At 41.5% G+C, this 19,459-nt stretch overlaps 1 protein-coding gene across 6 annotated transcripts in view; it reads left to right on the top strand.

Annotated features, from left to right (window-relative positions):
• Rbm6 (RNA binding motif protein 6) overlaps window positions 1-19,459 on the top strand; it is a 78,634-nt gene that overhangs the window by 48,338 nt on the left and 10,837 nt on the right. For 5 of the 6 annotated variants that reach the window (XR_006145182.1, XM_042665938.1, XM_042665939.1 and 2 more), the window contains 7 exons: window positions 5,833-5,907; window positions 9,402-9,462; window positions 17,023-17,283; window positions 17,597-17,757; window positions 18,344-18,441; window positions 19,070-19,112; window positions 19,258-19,339. Coding sequence is in view for 5 of the 6 variants with exons in the window: in XM_042665938.1 (XP_042521872.1) it covers window positions 5,833-5,907; window positions 9,402-9,462; window positions 17,023-17,283; window positions 17,597-17,757; window positions 18,344-18,441; window positions 19,070-19,112; window positions 19,258-19,339 (781 nt within the window). In the remaining variant the exon portion in view is untranslated. Of the gene's footprint in view, window positions 1-4,752; window positions 4,920-5,832; window positions 5,908-9,401; window positions 9,463-17,022; window positions 17,284-17,596; window positions 17,758-18,343; window positions 18,442-19,069; window positions 19,113-19,257; window positions 19,340-19,459 lie in introns of those variants that run through there. The other variant, XM_042665941.1, reaches the window with a different exon arrangement.

Genomic DNA, 19,459 nt, shown 5'->3' on the forward strand with positions numbered 1-19,459 from the left:
GTGTGTGTGTGTGTGTGTGTGTGTGTGTGTGTGTGTGTGTGTGTGTGTGTGTGTGTGTGTGTGTGTGTGTGTGTGTGTGTACATGGCATGTATGCATGCATGTTTGCCTGGGTGCATGTGTACAAGCACCAGTCCTGGGACTTGAACTCAGAGACTGGTTGTTATCCCTGAGCTGCTTGCTTGCTTGCTTGCTTTTTTTTTTGTTGTTGTTGGGTATGGAGCTTGAACTCTCCGCCTGGGCATTGTCCCTCAGCTCTTCAGCTCAAGGCGAGGGCTCTACCACTTGAGCCACAGTGCCACTTCTGGTTTTCTGGTGGTTTATTGGAGGTAAGTATCTCATGGACTTCCTGCCTGGGCTGGCTTTGAATTGAGATTCTCAGATCTTAGCCTCCTGAGTAGCTAGGATGACAGGTGTGAGCCACCAGCACCTGGCTTTTCCCTGAGATTTTTTTGTTCAAGACTAGTGTTCTACCACTTGAGCCACAGCTCCACTTCTATCCTTTTTTGGTAGTTAATTGAAAGTAATAGTCTCACTGATTTTCCTGCCTGGGCTGGCTTTGAACTGCAGTCTTCAGATTTCAGCTTCCTGAGCAGCCAAGATTTCAGCTATGAGCCATCAGTGCCTGGTTCTATGAATTTCTTTAGTTTTTCTCTTGTTCCTTTGAACTTTTTGTTTTTGTTTTTGTTTTGGTCATCGTGGGTCTTGAACTTTAGGCCTGGGCACTGTCCCTGAGCTCTTCAGCTCAAGGCTAGTGCTCTACCACTTGAGCCACAGCGCCACTTCCAGCTTTCCCTGTTTATGTGGTGCTGAGGATCGAACTCATTCGTGTGAGGCAAGCACTCTACCGCTGAGCTACCCTTCCAGCCCTTTGAACATCTTTTCATCAGAATATATTTCTTTGGTTTTACAAAGATAATGAATTGGCTGATATCTAGAAGTTTTAAAAAAGGCAGTTTTATGAAAAGAAATCTGACTTTTATCCAGTATATATTGCTAACCCTGTAATCTTGGGCCAGACATTCCATGTATCCAGACATACTTTTCTGTTTGTAAATAGGTTTTATATGTGCCCTACTTGTGAGGATCAGTACTAGTTTTCAGCCACCAATAATCTGATTCTCCCATCCTGTTTGGAAGAACATTAACCAAGAGTGACTGCCAATTTTTCAGTGTGTTATAGTCACAAAGCTTGTATACTTCTTTCCCTGTCCGTTGAGCCTGTCTTTTGTGCTTTAAATGAGAAAGTCTATTAGGTCACATAACACTCATATCCTTAATACATAGTGAGCTTGTGTTGACAATCTTCAGCAAAAATGCAAAGAAGAGTTCTTTCCTTTCGATTTGTTCTTGTACCTCCTGGTACCTTGCTTCAAGTGGAACATATGGTAGAGTCTTAACTCTACCATATATACCTTCAGGAGTATATACCTTCAGACTCAGTTTGCTCTGCTGTGGTGTTCCTGGGTCAGAGAATAAAGACTTGCTTTGCCATTCTGAAGTACAAATTATAGCTTTTTGCAGCTTTACATTAAGACACTTCGAGATGTATGTAGGAGTGTCTTATATGGGCTTTGGGCTAGAGAGGACTTTAGCATGTTTTAGTCTAATTTAAACTTAATATGACAGTGCTGGAAAGGTTTTTACTTTCGAATATATGATGCCTCTTTTAGTCAGACTTACAGCTTTCATGGTACCTTTGCTTTAGTAGCTTAATAATCTGATATTTCAAGTGATGATAGATTTTTTTTCTTTTTTCCTTTTTGTACTGAGGTTTGAACTTAGGGTCTTGTACTTGTGCTTTATTTATTGAGTCATGCCTCCAGCTCTGATGAATAAACATCTAGTAGATGAAGATGGTGGATAATAGACAATTAAGCACGGGCAGCCGCTCAAAGTGATTGCATCATTCTATCTGTTTGTTAATTCTTTTCCCCACAGGTTACTTCCCTAGGGGACACTGGCATATCTCTGTTGAGTGAAATCTGGAGAAAAGACATAGCAGGGATGGGGAGGGATTGAGTATATGTATGTCATGCCTATGTTTGGTATGTCTTGGCTGAGCTGGGCGCCAGTGGCTCGTGCCTATAGTCCTTGCTCCTCAGTAAGCTGAGATATAAGTATTGAAGTTTGAAGCCAGTTCATGCAGGAAGTGGAGCTGTGGCTAAAGTGGAAGAGTGCCAGCCTTGAGTGAAAAAACTCAGCACCCAGCCCTGAGTTCAAGACCTAGTACCTGCCTATCTAGGCTATCTGTGTTTTATGACAGCTGGGAATCAAATCATAGATAAACCTGATTATTCATATTTTTCCTGTGACTGTTTATTCTTACTAGAACACTTGACTGTTAAGACTATTTTATATTCTTTAGCTGTAATCACTGGCTGCCTAATGTGTAATGATGCGCAGATTGAAAAGAAAAACTACATGAATTGTAGGAGACTATAAGAATAAAAAATCATTGCCTTTTTGGGCTGGGAAAGTAGCTCGATGGTAGAGTGCTTGCCTTGCATGCATGAGGCCCTGGGTCTTATTCCTCAGCACCACATAAGCAGAAGAAGCTGGAAGTGGCACTGTGGTTCAAGTGATAGAGTGCTAGCCTTGGGCTGAAGAGCTGAGGGACAGCGCCCAGGTCTAGAGTTTGGGCCCCATGACTGACCCCCTCCCCCCCCAAAAAAATCATTGCCTTTTTGTAATACATGAGATGGAGATAATCTTAAAGTTGACATGCCCATGGAGACTTCTGGCAGGGAGAGTTCCCTACACTTGACAAAAGGTCATCCATCTTCTAGAACAGCCTATTTGTTTTCTGAGAGTATAATGGAATTTCTGAACCTACTGATGCCTCCAAGTGATGAAATTAGCATTTGCAACTGAAATAAGTAGTAGTGCCTTGTCCTGGTGACTACTGTTCAAAGGAGCTCCTTCCAGAGCCACTGTGTGCTAAGCATTCTGGTCCTCTGGGATGGTTAGTTTTATTTAGTTTTTGTTGTTGTTGTTGTTGTTCAGGCAACAAGAGTATATTAAGCTCCTTTTCTGTAATGTTGATAATAAAAGGCCAGCAAAACATAACCTGGACTTTTAAGAACTGGACCATCAATTTGATAACTGACATAAAGCACTGTCATTAAGATAAAATTGCTGGGCTGGGCAGGTGGCTTAGTGGTCGAGCGCTTGCCTTGCATGCATGAGGCTCTGGGTTCGATTCCTCAGCACCACATAAGCAAAAAGAAAAAAGCCGGAAGTGGCGCTGTGGCTCAAGTGGTAGAGCGCTAGCCTTGAGCTGAAGAGCTGAGGGACAGCGCCCAGGACCAGAGTTCAGGCCCCACGACCGGACCCCCCCACCCTCCCCCCCCAAAAAAAAGATAAAATTGCTAGTCATGTAATGGTGGCTCACATCTGTAATCCTAGCTGCTCAGGAGGCTGAGATGTGAGGATTGTGGTTTAAAGCCAGCCTGGGCAAGAAAGTCTGTGAGACTTATCTCCAATTAACCACTGGAAGTAGCACTGTGGCTCAAAGTGGTAGAACACTATTCTAAACAAAAGAGCTCAGGGACAGTGTCCAGGCCCTGAGTTCAAGCCCTATAACCCAACAACAACAACAAAGATCAAAGTTTTTGATGTGTGCTGACCATTACCTCTGAAAGCTTAGTCTTTAGAAGATTAAAGTGTGCTAAGAAATGTTCCCATTTGGCCAGTAAGGTGAAGTGATCCCTGCTGATGCTAGTCCTTTCATTATTTAGGACTTGAAATAGCATGTATTAAGCTCTCATATTCCCATGTTAAACAGAATGTCATGATATTTTTTTTTGTTGTTTTTATTTTCATTTTTGACAGTACCTAGGTTTTAACTTTTATTTTCATTTTTGACAATACCTAGGTTTTAACTCTGGTCCTCACACTGAGGCACCTTGAATACACCCCCAGTTCTTTGTTTTGCTTTTTTGTTATTTTTGCCTAGGAACAGATATGTGTCACCATGCTAAGCTTTTTACATGGTTTAATTTATGTAAATCTTTACAAGTTCCTTAAGAGGTAGGTGCTTTTAATCCCACTTTATGTATGAGAATACTTTATAAGGCAAAGAGGTTAAAAAACCTTTGCTAGGGAACCTAGCCCAGAGTCCATGTTTTGTTTTAGACAGAGTTTCACAGGGTAGCCTAAACTGCCCTCAAACTCATAATCCTCCTGCCTCTACCTCCAGAGTGCTGAGAGAGTCCACACTCTTAAATGTTGTGATGTGATGTGTCTGGATTCAGAAGGGAGCAGACCGTCTTGACTAACTTCCTGAATGAGTAGAATTTAACAGAGTAATGCTCCCTTGATGCTCCCTACTTGTAATGCTTCTCTCATTCCCGATGGTCTCCTGAGCATCGCCCATCTAATACTGAAAGGACTTAATGAGACCAAGGTCCCTTCTCTCTAGCCACAGGTGGATCCAACTCTGACCTTCACCAGCTGGGTGAGCTAGCCTGTCAGAACATGCTTTGATCATCTGGAAATCAGAAATGTTGTTTCATGGATTTAATTAGGGGGATTCACTATGATAATGTACTTAGCAGTTCTGGCTCTGAGTAAGTGCCTAGTAAATGTTAGCAATTTTATTGTTACTGTCCTGTAGCCTTGAGAGCAAGCCAGGAAATAATTTCTCAGAGACCAGATTCTAACCTAGGTAGGTGGGCAGTTTTTCTTTGTTTTTTAACAAGACAATAATCTTATTCTATGTATTTTTCTTGACTCTTTTGGTGTTAAAAGCAGAGAGGTAAAGCATTATTTGACAGATGTATGGATTCAAGCAAGAAACTGAGGTCCAATTGCAAGGAAATGGCTTGTATAACTCAGTGCCCTGTCTGAGGAGACACAGAGGACCCTAGAGGGCGGAGAATGAACACAGCGCAGGGGCTAGTTCCAGAGTCGCATCTCGGTTAGTTCACTTACAAGTGTGGGTGAGGGTCCCTTGTCAGTAGGCAGATTTTTTTCCCTCTCTACTCCAATACATACCTGCTGGCTTATATTCACTAAAACTTTTTTTTCTTGATGTGAAGTAGAATCTGTGACTTATCCAAAAATAGGCAAAGGAGCTCTGTAACTGCAGACTTATTGAGCCCCTTTCCCCACCTATTCCTATGTCACACTTTCCTAAAGGTTTATTTGCCAGTGGGTTGCTCCTTAGATTTCAGGGATGCTTCATTGTGTAAGCTTAGAGCCAGAGTGGTGATATTGCTGTGACCACCAGTGCTGCCACCAGCCATTCACATTTTTCTGCCATAAGAAAAAAAAAAAAAAATCTGTGAAGCTTTCACCTTCCTTTCTTCCTGTCTTGAGTGTCACACTTTTCTCCTGGTACTTTTGCCATGCAGCCAATGTTTGAAAGAAAATTTTTAGACACTAAGGTTATAGACCTTTCTACTTTTCCAAGGAGACGTGAGTTAGCAATGGAAAAGAAGAAAATGGAGAGGGCTTCTGTGCCTCTGTGCTGCAGAAGAAAGAATTTGCTTCTTGATAGTGTTGGGGAGCCAATTGAGGGACTTGCCAGAACCTAGGAGAATGTACTACACAACTTCTGGAAGAGTGACTGGGCAAGGACACTCTCCAGCCTGCTGGAACCAAGGCTGAAGACTGATTTCACCTTCTCCAACTTCCCTGCCCTAAACTTAAGCTTGCTTTTCCATACTGCCCCAAGTCTGCGGCTTACAACAGTCATTTCCTTTTATTGGTGAATAAGCTCACTCTATAAAATGTTTCATCTTGGGGACTGGAAAGGCTCTCTATGCCTTCCTGTCTCTCCTTATTTTTCTGAGGATTGAGGTTGATGGCTTCTGTCTTCTTCTTTACAGGGAATTCTAATGATCCATGACAAAGAGGTCACCCTCGAGTATGTACCAAGCCCAGATTTTTGGTACTGCAAACGAGTAAGTACCAATTCTTTAAACATCTGAAAAAGAAAAATAAGTAAGTAAATTCATCCATTCATTCATTTTAAAAAGTGATTGGGTGAGGGGGAATAAGCATGACACATTGACAGGTCTTCCATATTTCCAGGAATGCTCCTCATTAGAATACATTATCAAAGGCCAAACTCTCCTTCCTGGTTTACTTAAGTTGAAGTAGAGTTCAGGACAAGGTCATCTTGTTTTTCAGGTGCTGCTAAAGCTATTCAGGGTTCTAAGCCTGAATTTTTCTAGGGGCACATGCCATATTTTTATTGATTATTAAAAGAATAACCATTCCTTGACTTATAACCTCTTCTCAGTTGCTCTTTTTGAGGATGATCATAAAGCAACTGCTATTTGGAAAGATATTTGGAGAGTGGCTGGTTCTATGAGAGTTGTCCTTTTATTTTTGGATGTTCTAAGGTTTCTGAGACTATAGAACTTGGCACCATTGCATTTTACGTCTGTCAAGCTCCATGTTTTAGAATGGTATATATAAAATTTGGGGACTGTACTCTTACTAGAAGTCTAGATTGTGATTATAATGAGTATGAAAACATAATTTCAGTTTTCATTGTTGCAACTTCAGTTAAAAAGACTTCTTATGGGAGAAAGCAAGGGAAGGGGTGACGTTGTCCAAAAAGAAATGCACTTATTACCTGACTTATGTAACTGTAACTCCTCTGTATATCACCTTTATAGTAACAATTTTTAAACAAGAATTATTAAAAATATATAAAGTTTCTGAACCATTATTAAAAATATTAAGAAACCTGAAAAATTCAGTAAAATCTTTAGCTTGAAAGCCAAGTGCTGGTGGCTCACACTTATATTTCTAGCTACTCAGGAAACTGAGAGTTGAGAATGAGATTCAAAGCCAGCCAGAGCAGGCAACTCTGCAAGATCTCTATCTCCAATGAACCAGCAAGAAGCTGAAATTGTAGGCTCAAGTGATAGAGCACAAGCTGTGAGCAGAAAAGGTGAAAGCAAGAGTGCAAGGCTCAGAATTCAAGCCCCAGTATTAGTAGAGGCACCAGAAAAAAAGAACATACAAAAAGAACCTTAGCTTGATATATTTGTTAGTCTCAATAAAATACAACTTGGATTTTCTGATTGTTATTGGCCCAGAGCACTTGTATTTCATAAATATTCCCTTAAAGTTTAGGTTTTTGTTTTTGTGCCAGTCCTGGAGCTTGAAATGAAGGGCTGAGTGCTATCCATTTTGTGCTCAAGGCTAGCACTCTGCCACTTGAGCCACAGTTCCACTTCCAGCCTTTTGGGAGTGACTAATTGGATATAAGCGTCTTAGGAACTTTATTGCCCAAGTTGGCTTCAGATTCTCAGATCTCAGCCTCCTGAATAGCTAAGATTTTCAGGCATGACAACCAGCACTTGGCAACACCTGACACATTTCTGTGTCACTTAGCTTCTTATCCCAGGACTGAGGCCAAAAGGAATAATCTCAAAAAGGAGCTCACAGTGGGGTGGTGGCTCACACTTGTAATTTTAACAGCTCAGGAATATGAGATATGAGGATTGCCCTTCAAAGCCAGCCTGGACAGGGAAGTCTGTAAGACTTTTTTTTTTTTTTTGCCAGTCTTGGCTTGAACTCAGGGCCTGGACACTGTCCAGGGCTAGCACTCTACCAAAGCCCCACTTCTGGCTTTTTCTGTTTATATGGTACTGAGGAATTGAACCCAGGGCTTCATGTATGCTAGACAAGCAGTCTACCACTAAGCTACATTCTCAGCTCCATAAGACTCTTTTTTTTTTTTTTTTTTTTTGTCGGTCGTGGGGCTTGAACTCTGGGCCTGGGCGCTGTCCCTCAGCTCTTCAGCTCAAGGCGAGCGCTCTACCACTTGAGCTACAGCGCCACTTCCGGTTTTCTGGTGGTTTATTGGAGATAGGAGTCTCACGGTCTCTCCTGCCCAGGCTGGCTTTGAACCGCGATCCTCAGATCTCAGCCTCCTGAGTAGCTAGGATTACAGGCGTGAGCCACCAGCGCCCGGCTTCCATAAGACTCTTATCTCCAATTAATCACCAGAAAATTGGAAGTGGCTCTGTAGCTTAAAGAGCGTTAGCCTTGAACAAAAGAACTCTGGGACAGTGCCCAGGCTTTGAGTTCAAGCCCCATGACTGACAAGGGAAAAAAAAGATTGAGACCTCTTGGCCTAAAGGAAAGATCAAGAAGCTCTTTCATACAAGAAGTTTTGTGTTGTTGTTGTTGTTGTTGTTGTTGTTTTAATTGTATTGTCAAGGTGATGTACACAGGGGTTACAATTATATAAATAAGGTAGTTAGTACTTTTCTAACTTGTTACCCTCTCCCTCTTTTTTCTCCCTTTTCGCCTTTCTCCCCTTCAGCCCCTCCCCACAAGCAGTGGTCTTAAAGCTTCTACTAAACCTAGTATTGAGTACTATTTACACAAATTCTGTTGACCAAAGCAAGACATATGGCCATAGCTTACTTACAGTGGTGAGGTACCTACACCTATGAAGAGGCTCACTGTCACTTCACAATGGAAAGTACTATGTGTATTATCCACGTATAGAAAAGATAACAGTGAAATAACTGACTAGTGACCATGCTCAAGTTGCATAGCCTCTTTAGACCTCAGTTTCCTCATTTATGAAATGGAAAGATAATAGTGCTTATTTCACTTTTATTAAAATCAACAAGTAATAATATATAAAGTAGATATGAGCTTTGTAAGTATCATATAGCACATGTTATATGCAGTTTAAGCATTAGCCACTGCTCTAGCTATTCTAGCTAGCAAACTATGTGGTCCAAAGTGTCCATTGTTCTGAGTTAGTGAATATCCCCTTCCTTTAGTGTCCTTCACATAGCTATCACATACGTTTTCCTTATTCCTCATTATTAATATTTAAGAAAGGGGTTCATAATTTAGTTCTTCTCAATTCCAGTTAAATAGCAATGGGGAGTTTCATAATCATGGTTTAGGACCATGTTTTAGGTACAGACTAAAACATGACAGTGGTTTTTGAAGCAACGCTATTCTTTAAGACATTTAACAGTCCCATTTCCTGAGTTAAATTTCTTTCTTTATAGACACCTGTTCAAGGCAAAGGCATGATGGGCTGTTCCACAATCCAGATGTTTATCATAAGATAGCTGTTAGTGCTTATTGGATCCTGTCTGCGTTGTTGTTTAAAAAAAGCAGGTTGGGGAAGGGAAAGGATGGTAGGGGAAAAAACAAAGGAGGAGGTAACAATGCTCAGTAGGAAATGTACTCATTACCTTACTCATGTAACTGTAACCCCTCTGTACAGTATCTTTACAATAAAAATATATACTTTTTTTTTTTTTAAAGGAAGGGTATCAGATTCTTTAGATTTTTCAGGGTATCCTAAGCTATAGCTTGTTTCAGTTTTTGGCAAGTGCTACTGTTCTATAGTCACAAAGTTTTTAAAAATGTTCACAGTCAAATTGAACTCTTTCCTTTTTTTCAGTGTAAGGCCAGTACTGGTGGACATCAGTCTTCATGTTCATTCTGCAAGGGTCCAAGAGAAGGTAAGCAGTAGAAGGCATGGGGCTTATCTTACTCATTGAACACGTTTTATTTTTCTGAGTAGCTAGGATTATAGGCATGAGCCCCCAGTGCCCAGCTTCTTCCTTTGTTTTTTGTTAATCAGAGGGCTTGAACTCTGGGCCTGGGCGCTGTCCCTCAGCTCTTTGGCTCAAGACAAGTGCTCTACTACTTGAGCCACAGCACCACGTTCAGTTTTCTTGTGGTTAATTGGAGATAAGAGTCTCACTGGATTTTTCCTGCCTGGGCTGGCTTTTTGAACCGTGATCCTCAGATCTCAGCCTCCTGAGTAGCTAGAATTATAGGCGTGAGCCACTGGCACCCAGCTTTCTTTGGTTTTTGACACAGGATCTTGGTATGTAGCCTAATTGGTCTGGAACTCACTAGGTAGCTCAGGGTAACCTCAGATTTCATATTGCTCTGCTTTAGTCTCCTGAGGGCTGGGACCTCATTTTGTCTTACAGTTAGGTCTAGCAGTATATTCTGATGGATTTGTTATATTTGGATATTTTATAAGTGATAGAAAGTTCATAAGATTTTCTTAAATGCTTGGATAGTTAACTTTTTTGAACTGTTTTATGTGCTGCCTCATTAGCTTAGTAGAGTAAGTCTTTTCTCAACAACTGTCAGACTTTTTGTAGATATTTCTGAAGCATATTAAAGGTATTCCAGTATAAGTAGGGAAAGAGGATTGAAGTAGTAGTGGTTTTTTTTTTTTTTTTTTTTTTTTTTTTTTTATTGTAAAGCTACTATACAGAGGGTCACAGTTACATGAGTGAGGTTATGAGTACACTTCCTCTTGAACATTGTTACCCCCTCCATTGTTTTCCCCCTACCATCCCCTCCCTCCCTCCCTTCCCCGAGGTTCTTTTTTTTTTTTTTTTTTTTTTTTTTTGATTGTGATTAAATGATTACATAATTTCAAAGTCACAAGTTCATTCTAACTTCCCTGGAGCATATTGTCTACCACAGTCTGTAATATATAACAGTGTTCACATGTTATATACCATATTTGTGATCAGCAGCATGAGGATATTTAGTAGTGGTTCAACCAGATGAGCGGGAGTTCTTTGTTTCTTAAGTCCTGTTAGTTTTGTCGTATCACTAACCTTTTGGATTTAGCATCCACTTATGAGGGAGACCATGTACCGTTTGTCTCTTCGTTCTTGGCTTACCTCGCTCAACATGATTCCTTCTAGCTCCATCCATTTCCCTGCAAATGCCATTATTTTGTCATTTCTAATGGCTGCATAATATTCCATTGTGTATAGATACCACAATTTTTGGATCCATTCATCTGTGGTGGGGCACCTAGGTTGTTTCCATATCCTAGCTATTGCGAACAGTGCTGCAATAAACATGGAGGTGCACGTGTCCTTGTATATTGGTTCCTGTTGTTCAGGGTAGATGCCTAGAAGTGGTATGACTGGGTCGTAAGGGAGGTCAATCTTTAGCTTTCTAAGGACCCTCCAGACTGCTTTCCAAAGTGGTTGTATAAGTGTACATTCCCACCAGCAGTGTAATAGGGTTCCTCTTTCTCCACATCCCCTCCAGCATTTGTCGTTGGCTGATTTGTGGATGTGGGACATTCTGACTGGGGTAAGGTGGTATCTCAGGGTTGTCTTTATTTGCATTTCCTTCACCACCAGGGATGATGAACATTTCCTCATGTGTTTCTTTGCCATTTTTATTTCTTCATTTGAGAAGTCCCTCTTTAGTTCCCTTGCCCATTTAGTAATTGGTTTGTTAGGTTTGGGAGGGATTAGTTTCTTGAGTTCCCTGTATATACAGGATGTTAACCCCTTGTCTGATATGTTGCTGGTAAATATTTTTTCCCAATTAGTTGGTTGTCTTTCTAGCTTAGTTGCGATAGATTTAGCTGTGCAGAAGCTTTTTATTTTAAGGTAGTCCCATTTGTCGAGTCTCTCTCCAACTTGTTGTGACCCTGGGACTCTGTTCAGGAAGTTCCTTCCTGTGCCTATTAGTTCAAGTGTCTCTCCTACTCTGTCCTGCAGTAGTTTCAGAGATTCAGGTTTAATGTTAAGGTCTTTAATCCATTTTGAGTTGATGTTGGTGCATGGTGATAGGCTGGGGTCCACTTTTAGTTTTCTGCATGTGGCTGCCCAGTTTTCCCAGCACCAGCGGTTGAAGAGGCTGTGTTTCTTCCATTGTATGTCTTTGGCTCCTTTGTCGAATATCAGCTGGCTGTAGCCCTGTGGATTTATATCTGGATCTTCTATTCTGTTCCATTGGTCTTCGGGTCTGTTTTTGTGCCAGTACCATGCTGTCTTTGTGATTATAGCTCTGTAGTAGAGTTTGAAGTTCGGCATGGATAGCCCTCCCATATTGTCTTTATCCCCTAGAATTGTTTTGGCTATTCTAGGTCTTTTGTTGTTCCATATAAATTTTTGGACTGTTTTCTGTATTTCAGTGATGTACGTCATTGGGATTTTAATAGGAATTGCATTGAATTTGTATATTAATTTTGGAAGTATCACCATCTTTACTATATTAAGTCGGCCTATCCAGGAGCATGGGAGGTCTTTCCATTTCCTAGTGTCTTCTGCAATTTCTTTCTTTAACTTTTTATAGTTCTCATTAAATAGTTCTTTTACATCTTTGGTTAGGTTAATTCCTAAATATTTTATTTTTTGGGAGGTTATTGTGAATGGGGTTGCTCCCTTTATTTCCCTCTCTTCCTGTGCGTTATCAGTGTATAGGAAGGCAACTGATTTTTGTGGGTTTATTTTGTATCCTGCTATTTTGCCGAAGTGACTTATGATTTCTAAAAGTTTGGGGATGGAGTTTTTGGGATCGTGGAGGTATAGTATCATGTCGTCTGCAAAAAGGGATAGTTTCACTTCTTCTTTCCCTATGCGGATCCCTTTAATGTCTTTTTCTTGCCTTATTGCCCTGGCTAAGGGTTCTAGGACTATGTTGAAGAGGAGTGGAGACAGTGGACATCCTTGCCTTGTTCCTGTTTTTAGGAGGATTGGTTGTAGCTTTTCCCCATTAAGTATAATATTGGCTATTGGTCTGTCATAAATGGCTTTTATTGTTTTTAGAAATGTTCCTTCTATTCCTATTTTCTCCAGAGCTTTTAGCATGAATGAATGTTGAATTTTATCAAAGGCCTTTTCTGCATCTGTGGCGATAATCATGTGATTCTTGACCTTGGCTCTGTTGATATGCTGGATTACATTTATTGACTTACGTATGTTAAACCATCCCTGTGTCTCTGGGATGAAGCCTACCTGATCATAGTGTATTATTTTTTTTATGTGTTTCTGGATTCTGTTAGCTAGAATCTTGTTAAGGATCTTTGCATCTGTGTTCATCAAGGAGATTGGCCTGTAATTCTCCTTTTTGGTTGGGTCTTTGCCTGGTTTGGGGATGAGTGTGATATTGGCTTCGTAGAATGAGTTTGGGATAGCTCCCTCCTTCTCTGTTTCTCTGAAGAGCTTGAGGAGTATGGGTATTAGTTCTTCTTTAAAGGTCTTATAGAATTCTGCTGTGAATCCATCTGGTCCTGGGCTTTTTTTTGTTGGAAGACTTTTGATAGCTTCCTGTATCTCATTATAGGATATTGGCTTATTTAATTGGTTAACTTCTTCTTTGCTCAGTTTGGGTAACTTGTATTTCTCTAAAAATGCATCCATTTCCGCCAGATTTTCTTCCTTTAGAGAGTATAGCTTTTGAAAGTAGTCTGTTAGAATTGTTTGGATATCTTGGGTACGTGTTGTGATGTTTCCCGTGGCATCCCTAATCCTATTAATATGGGTTTCCTCTCTTCTTTTTTTAATTAATCTTGCCAACGGGCCATCAATTTTGTTTATTTTTTCAAAGAACCAGCTTTTTGTTTGGTTTATTTTGGTTATGGTTTTCTGATTTTCTAATTGGTTAATCTCTGCTCTCAATTTGGTTATCTGGCTTCGTCTAGTAGCTTTAGGTCCCATTTTTTCTTGTTTTTCTAGCTGTTTTAGTTGCAACATGAGATTATTTACTTGGTCTGTCTCCATTCTCTTGATGTGGGCACTGAGGGCAATAAATTTGCCCCTCAGGACTGCTTTTGCTGTGTCCCACAAGTTTCTTTGTGAGGTGTTTTCATTTTCATTGAGTTCTAGGAAATGCTTTATTTCTTCTCTGATCTCTTCTGTTACCCAGGCCTTGTTAAGGAGTGTGCTGTTCAATTTCCATGTATTAGAGAAATTTCTGCGGTATGCTTTGTTATTGAGAGCTAGCTTGATTCCACTGTGGTCAGATAGGATACAGGGGATTATGTCGATCCCTTTGTATTTGCTTAAGTTCCTTGAATGAACTATGATATGGTCTATTTTGGAGAAAGTTCCATGAGCTGCTGAGAAGAATGTGTACTGTGTTGTTTTAGGGTGAAATACTCGGTAGATGTCAGTTAATTCCGCTTGAAGTATGGCCTCACTTAATTCGGTAGCTTCTTTGCCAATCCTCTGGTTGGTAGACCTGTCCTTTGGTGAGAGTGGCGTGTTAAAGTCTCCTAGTATTATCGTATTGGGATCTATTTTATTCTGTAAGTTTGAGAGCATTTGTTTAACATATCTGGGTGCACCGATATTTGGGGCATATAAGTTGATGATGGTTATATCCTCCTCTTGGATTGTTCCCTTTATTAATATGTAATGTCCGTCCTTGTCTTTCTGTACTGATTTTAATGAAAAGTTTATTTTGTCAGATATCAGGATAGCTACACCTGCTTTCTTATCGGGGGAATTTGATTGGTAGATCCTTTTCCACCCCTTCACTCTGAGTTTGTTTGTATGTTTGGCTGAGAGGTGGGTCTCCTGAAGGCAACAGATGGATGGGTCTTGTTTTCTGATCCAGTCCTCAGTTCGTTTTCTTTTAATTGGCGAATTCAGCCCATTTATATTAAGAGAAAGTATAGAGAGATGCATTGTTGTCCCTGCCATTCCGTTTTCCTAAGTTTTTCTTCTTTCCTTTCCTCCTGTGCTTGCTCAGTTAGACTTTGAGTAATGCCTGTTTGGGGCAGGTCCCAGTTCCTGGTTGCTTTCTTCAGGTTGTGTCCCCCCTCTTAGAATTCTTTGTAATGCTGGCTTAATGTTTATGTATTCATTTAGTTTTTCTTTGCTATTAAAAGTTTTCAGTTCTCCATCGAATGTGAATGCTAGCTTTGCCGGGTATATCAGTCTGGGTTGGCAGTTATTGGCTCTCAGGGCTCGTATGGTGCTTTCCCAGGCTTTTCTTGCATTCATTGTTTGTGTGGAGAGATCTGCAGTGATTCTAATTTTTTTCCCGTTGTAGTATAGCTCCTTCTTCATTTTTGCTGCATGCAGGATTGTTTCCTTATTATTCAGATCCATCATTGTTACTATTATGTGCCTAGAAGTGTTTCTCCTGGGATCTTGCTTGTTGGGTGTTCGATAAGCTTTTGTGATGTAGTTAAGATGGTCGTTTTTGAGGTGGGGAAAATTTTCATTGACTATCTTGTTAAATAGGTGTTGCATTCCCTTGCTCTGGAATTCCTCACCTTCGTCCACTCCGATTATGCGAAGGTTAAATTTTTTAGCATTATCTGCTTGCTCTTGAATTTCCCTTTGGTTTAATTTGAGTGATTTTTCCATATCTGTCACTTTTTGGTCCAGTTGGTGTATTCTGTCTTCTGTATCTGACACTCTACCTTCCATTTCATTCACTCTGTTGACCGTGGCTTCTATTGTGGTTTGCATGATGGAAATGGATCCCTTTATGGATTCAATGTTGGTTCTCAGAGTACTGATCTCACCTCTCAATGAGGTGATATCAGTATGCATTACCTCTAATTTGACGTTTATCTCACTTCTTACTGAGGTTTGTGCAGCTTCTATTTTTGCATCCAATTTTTGTTTGATATCCTGTATATCTTTTGATAGTTCATCCTTGTGCTCTTTCAATTTCTGATCCATTTCTCGCTTTATTTCTTGAGTCATTGCCTCCAGCAACCCTTGGATGTAGTTTTTGTCTTCCATTCCTGCTTTGCTCCCACTGGGGCTCTCCCCTGCGTAGCTGCTGGCTTTTGAGGTGAGCTTGCTGTCCTGGGTAGTGGTAAACCTTGTGATTTTTCTCTGTGATTTTCGCATGGGGGTTCAGGAGACTGCTCTTCAATCTTGTTTTGGTGTGTCTGTCTTTGCTTGGTTGCTGATTCTCTATTGGTAGAGAGAGTCTGTGTCTGATCTGGATTCTGTTGGGAGCCTATTTCCAGCTGCTATTCACTTAGGATTCTCAGCTCTCTGCTGTAGCAATTCCCGCCTTTGGAAGGGTTGAGCAGCCTAGACTGCTTGTGTTTGCTCCTGCGGGTGCTCTTGGGAAGATCAGATGCTCTGGATGCACTCTCCCAAATACTGGAGTCTGCTATGGGCTCCTGATGTGTTTTTGTTTGTTTTGGGCTGGTTGTGGGCTTGAACTCTAGGTTTGGGTGCTGTCCCTCAGCTCTTCAGCTCAGGGCTGGCACCCTACCATTTGAGCCACAGCCCCACTTCTGACCCTTTTTGCTTTGTTCAGGCGCCGGTCCCCTGGCCTGGTTCCGGCCCCAGCCTGGAGCGCGCTCGTTAGGCCTGTGCTAATGTGTATACCACCTTGGTTATGCAGCCTGGAGGACACAGTTCAAATTTCTTCTACTGTTGGTAGTCTTGACCCAGGGGCACTGTTCCTGGCTTGAGCATTTAAGCTCCCTTCCCGGGGCGCTCTTGCTCTGGCCTGGCCAGCAGAGTGTGCTCCACCGGCTGGTGGGGCTCTCGAACAGTTCCCAGTTTTAGTGGGTCCTGTGGTCCGGGTGTTGGGGTAGGGAGTCTAGGTCAGGGTCTGGGGATTCCCTCCAGCTCTGGTCTCCCTTGATGGATTCCCTGTCCCCTGATGGGTACTCACCCTGTAGGTCGTCAGTTGTTGTTGCAGTCCGTCAGTTGTTGTTGCAGTCCGAGTTCAGTTGGGGTGGTTGCGGGCTGGGTTGGGCGGCCCCCCGCCGGGTCGTTGCGATCGCGACAGGTCCCTTTGTGGCGCTGCTGGTGCCGGGCGGCTTTGGCGGGATGGAGCCTCTCCGCTCCGGTGGAGAGTGATGGGTGGGGTGGGATCCTCCTGGAGACTCCCGGCTGGTAGGTTTCTCTGTTCCTGGCGATCCGCTGTTCTGCAATCCGGTACCTGGTGATCTGCAAGCAGCCCCCTGTGTCTCTGTGGCTCCGGCAGCCCCCGCCGGGCCGGCTGGCCGGCGGCTTGGCGCACTGCCGCGCGGCCAGTAAAGGTTGGGGGAGGGGTCTTCGCTCTTCTCTGTTCTGAAATTCTTCTTTTCCTCTCTTTCTTTTTTTGTTATTTTCCACCTCTGGTTTTTCTCTGAGTGTTCGTCTTTTTGTTGTTGTCGGTCTCTTGGGGAGATTAAAGGTTGGAACTCGAACTCTCTTTTTGGTTGGAGAGAGCTGTGGCGTTTCCCTACTGCCCCGTCGCCATCTTGAGAACTCTCGGTTTTTTTTTTTTTAAATAAAAACCTTATATGGATTCTCTTTCTGTTTATATTCTACTGACAGATGTCAAACAAGAATTAGTAGCCTACCCTCAACCTCAGAAAACATCCATAACAGTTCCATCAGAAAAGCAGCCTCCACGGCCTGCTGATAAGGAACTTGAATCTAGGAAGCGGGAAGATGGACAAGAACCACGCTTGGGATATCAGAAGAGAGAAGCAGAAAGATACTTGTCTCATTCTCGGAGGGAAGGGCTTACTTTCCGAAGAGACCGAGACAAGGAACAGTGGTCTGGAGATTCACGCCAGGATGGAGAGAGCAAAAGTAAGTGGTTTATCTGTACATGTTACCAGACTATGAGAATATAGATGACTGATAATGTGGCTAGTAGCCAGCTGCTTGTCCAGACCCCTAATGGTTATAGAAGTAATTGTTTCTTGTCAGCCTTACTGTGCTAATTGAAAGAATCTACATCCTCTAAATAGCAAGTTGCTATAAATTCAGTGTGGAATTATCTTAGTATTGGTAAAGAAAGGTAGGAAGTACTTACCTAGAGTAAAAAGTGACCATTAGGCTCTTGAAACTTCAAATGTTTCTTTTTCTTTCCTCCTTTCCTATTTGTTTTTGGTTCATACAGCCATCATGCTAAAACGCATCTATCGTTCCACTCCACCTGAGGTGATAGTGGAAGTGCTGGAGCCCTATGTCCACCTTACTACTGCCAACGTCCGTATCATCAAGAACAGAACTGGCCCCATGGGCCACACTTACGGCTTTATAGACCTCGACTCCCATGCAGTGAGTTCTCCCCCATTTTGAAATAGTCTAAAGGCAGCTGGCTAAAGAACCCTCAGAAGCTGGAGGGGGTGGTACACACTTGTAATCCCAACATCTAGGAGGCTGAGGCAGGTGGATGGTGAATTTGAGGCCAGCCTGGACTGTGTAGAAATTTGCAGACCAGCCTGCATACATAACAAGACCCTGTTCCAAAAAATTAAAATATAAAAATACTTTCTTTTGGGTCTAATGTTCATTCAAGTGAGGTGATTATTTTCAAAAGTTAGAACTCAGATGAGCTAACTACTGAACAGGCTAGTATCTGAGGATTGAGGTTTGGAGGCAGCTCAGGCAAATTTGAGAGACTCATTTCCTAATAACCAACAAAAAGCTAATGGTGGAGATATGGCTCATGTGATAGAACATGAGTAAAAAGGCGTGAGGCCCTGAGTTCAAGCTTCCAGTACCAGAGCAAAAAAAAAAACAAAAGAAAAAGAACAAAAGATTGTGCTTCTTAAATTTCTGAGAAGGCAAATTGTGTGCAGTTATCTTTCTCAGGGTGTGACTTTTTCTGTCTTTGGGTTCAAGTGTGACTTTGGTTCTCTAGGAAGCTCTTCGGGTAGTGAAGATCTTGCAGAACCTTGATCCACCATTTAGCATTGATGGGAAAATGGTAGCTGTAAACCTGGCCACTGGCAAACGAAGGTAAGTTGGAGGGATGAAGATCCTTTTGTGGTACCCTCTGTCCAGTCTTTAAGGAGAAATTCTTTCTGGCTGGACAGACAATAAGGTATAGAGTGTTGTCAATTGCTACATTTTTATTTCCTGTAGCCTGTCTTGAGCTGACACTAGAATTGTTTTCTTTCTTAAGTAACATTATTAGGTACTTTAAGCTTTTGTGTGGTATCTTTGTGTCTCAAATGATGTCTTGAATATGCGGGGAAAAAAAAGTGATACATCCATGCTCTGTAGAATCCAAAGTAAATGCTGTCTTGATTTTCCCTACAATGCTAAGAAATCTAATCCTCCTTTACTCTTTTACTTGTCTTCTCCAAGGAATGGAAACTGGTAAATGTATCAAAGAGACAGATTTACAGAGATAAGGCAATTTTTGCTTTTGCCCTCTTCACTCAATTGCTTTTTTGCTCTAACAGATGGCTTTCAGGGGAATCCAGCTGCTGCTTCCCTCAGGATTATCTAGATTACTGCTATCTGTGTTGGTTTCTTTCCCTGAAAAATGGGGAAGATAATTTCTCAGTGAATCTATAGTATAAGGCATTCCTCAAATACTTTTTGGTAGCAGGCTTTTGACATGTTATGTTATTTGTTGCAGAAATGATTCTGGGGACCATTCTGACCACATGCATTACTATCAGGTAGGCTTTTAACAGGTAGGGAGTCTTCTGTTAAAATCATCAGGTGAAAAAAATCAGGAGTCTGAAAAGTGATTTTGAGTTTTCTGCAGTGAGTGATAAAGAGTTTGTGGCTATTGGATAATTTTAACTTGCTTTTCTCTAATAGGGTAAAAAATATTTTCGAGATAGGAGAGGAGGTGGCAGAAATTCAGACTGGTCCTCAGATACAAATCGACAAGGACAACAGTGTAAGTAACTTTTGTTTTATTTCTCTTGTTCTTGTTTGCTTATTACTCATTATTTGAAGTGTGTGTCTCAAAAGTTAGTAAAGAATAGGTTGTTGAGTGGGAATCCTCATTCAAATAGAG

This window comes from Dipodomys spectabilis, unplaced genomic scaffold (assembly GCF_019054845.1).
Source record: "Dipodomys spectabilis isolate Male_0828 unplaced genomic scaffold, ASM1905484v1 ptg000360l, whole genome shotgun sequence".
In the NCBI taxonomy this organism is placed as follows: Eukaryota; Metazoa; Chordata; class Mammalia; order Rodentia; family Heteromyidae; genus Dipodomys; species Dipodomys spectabilis.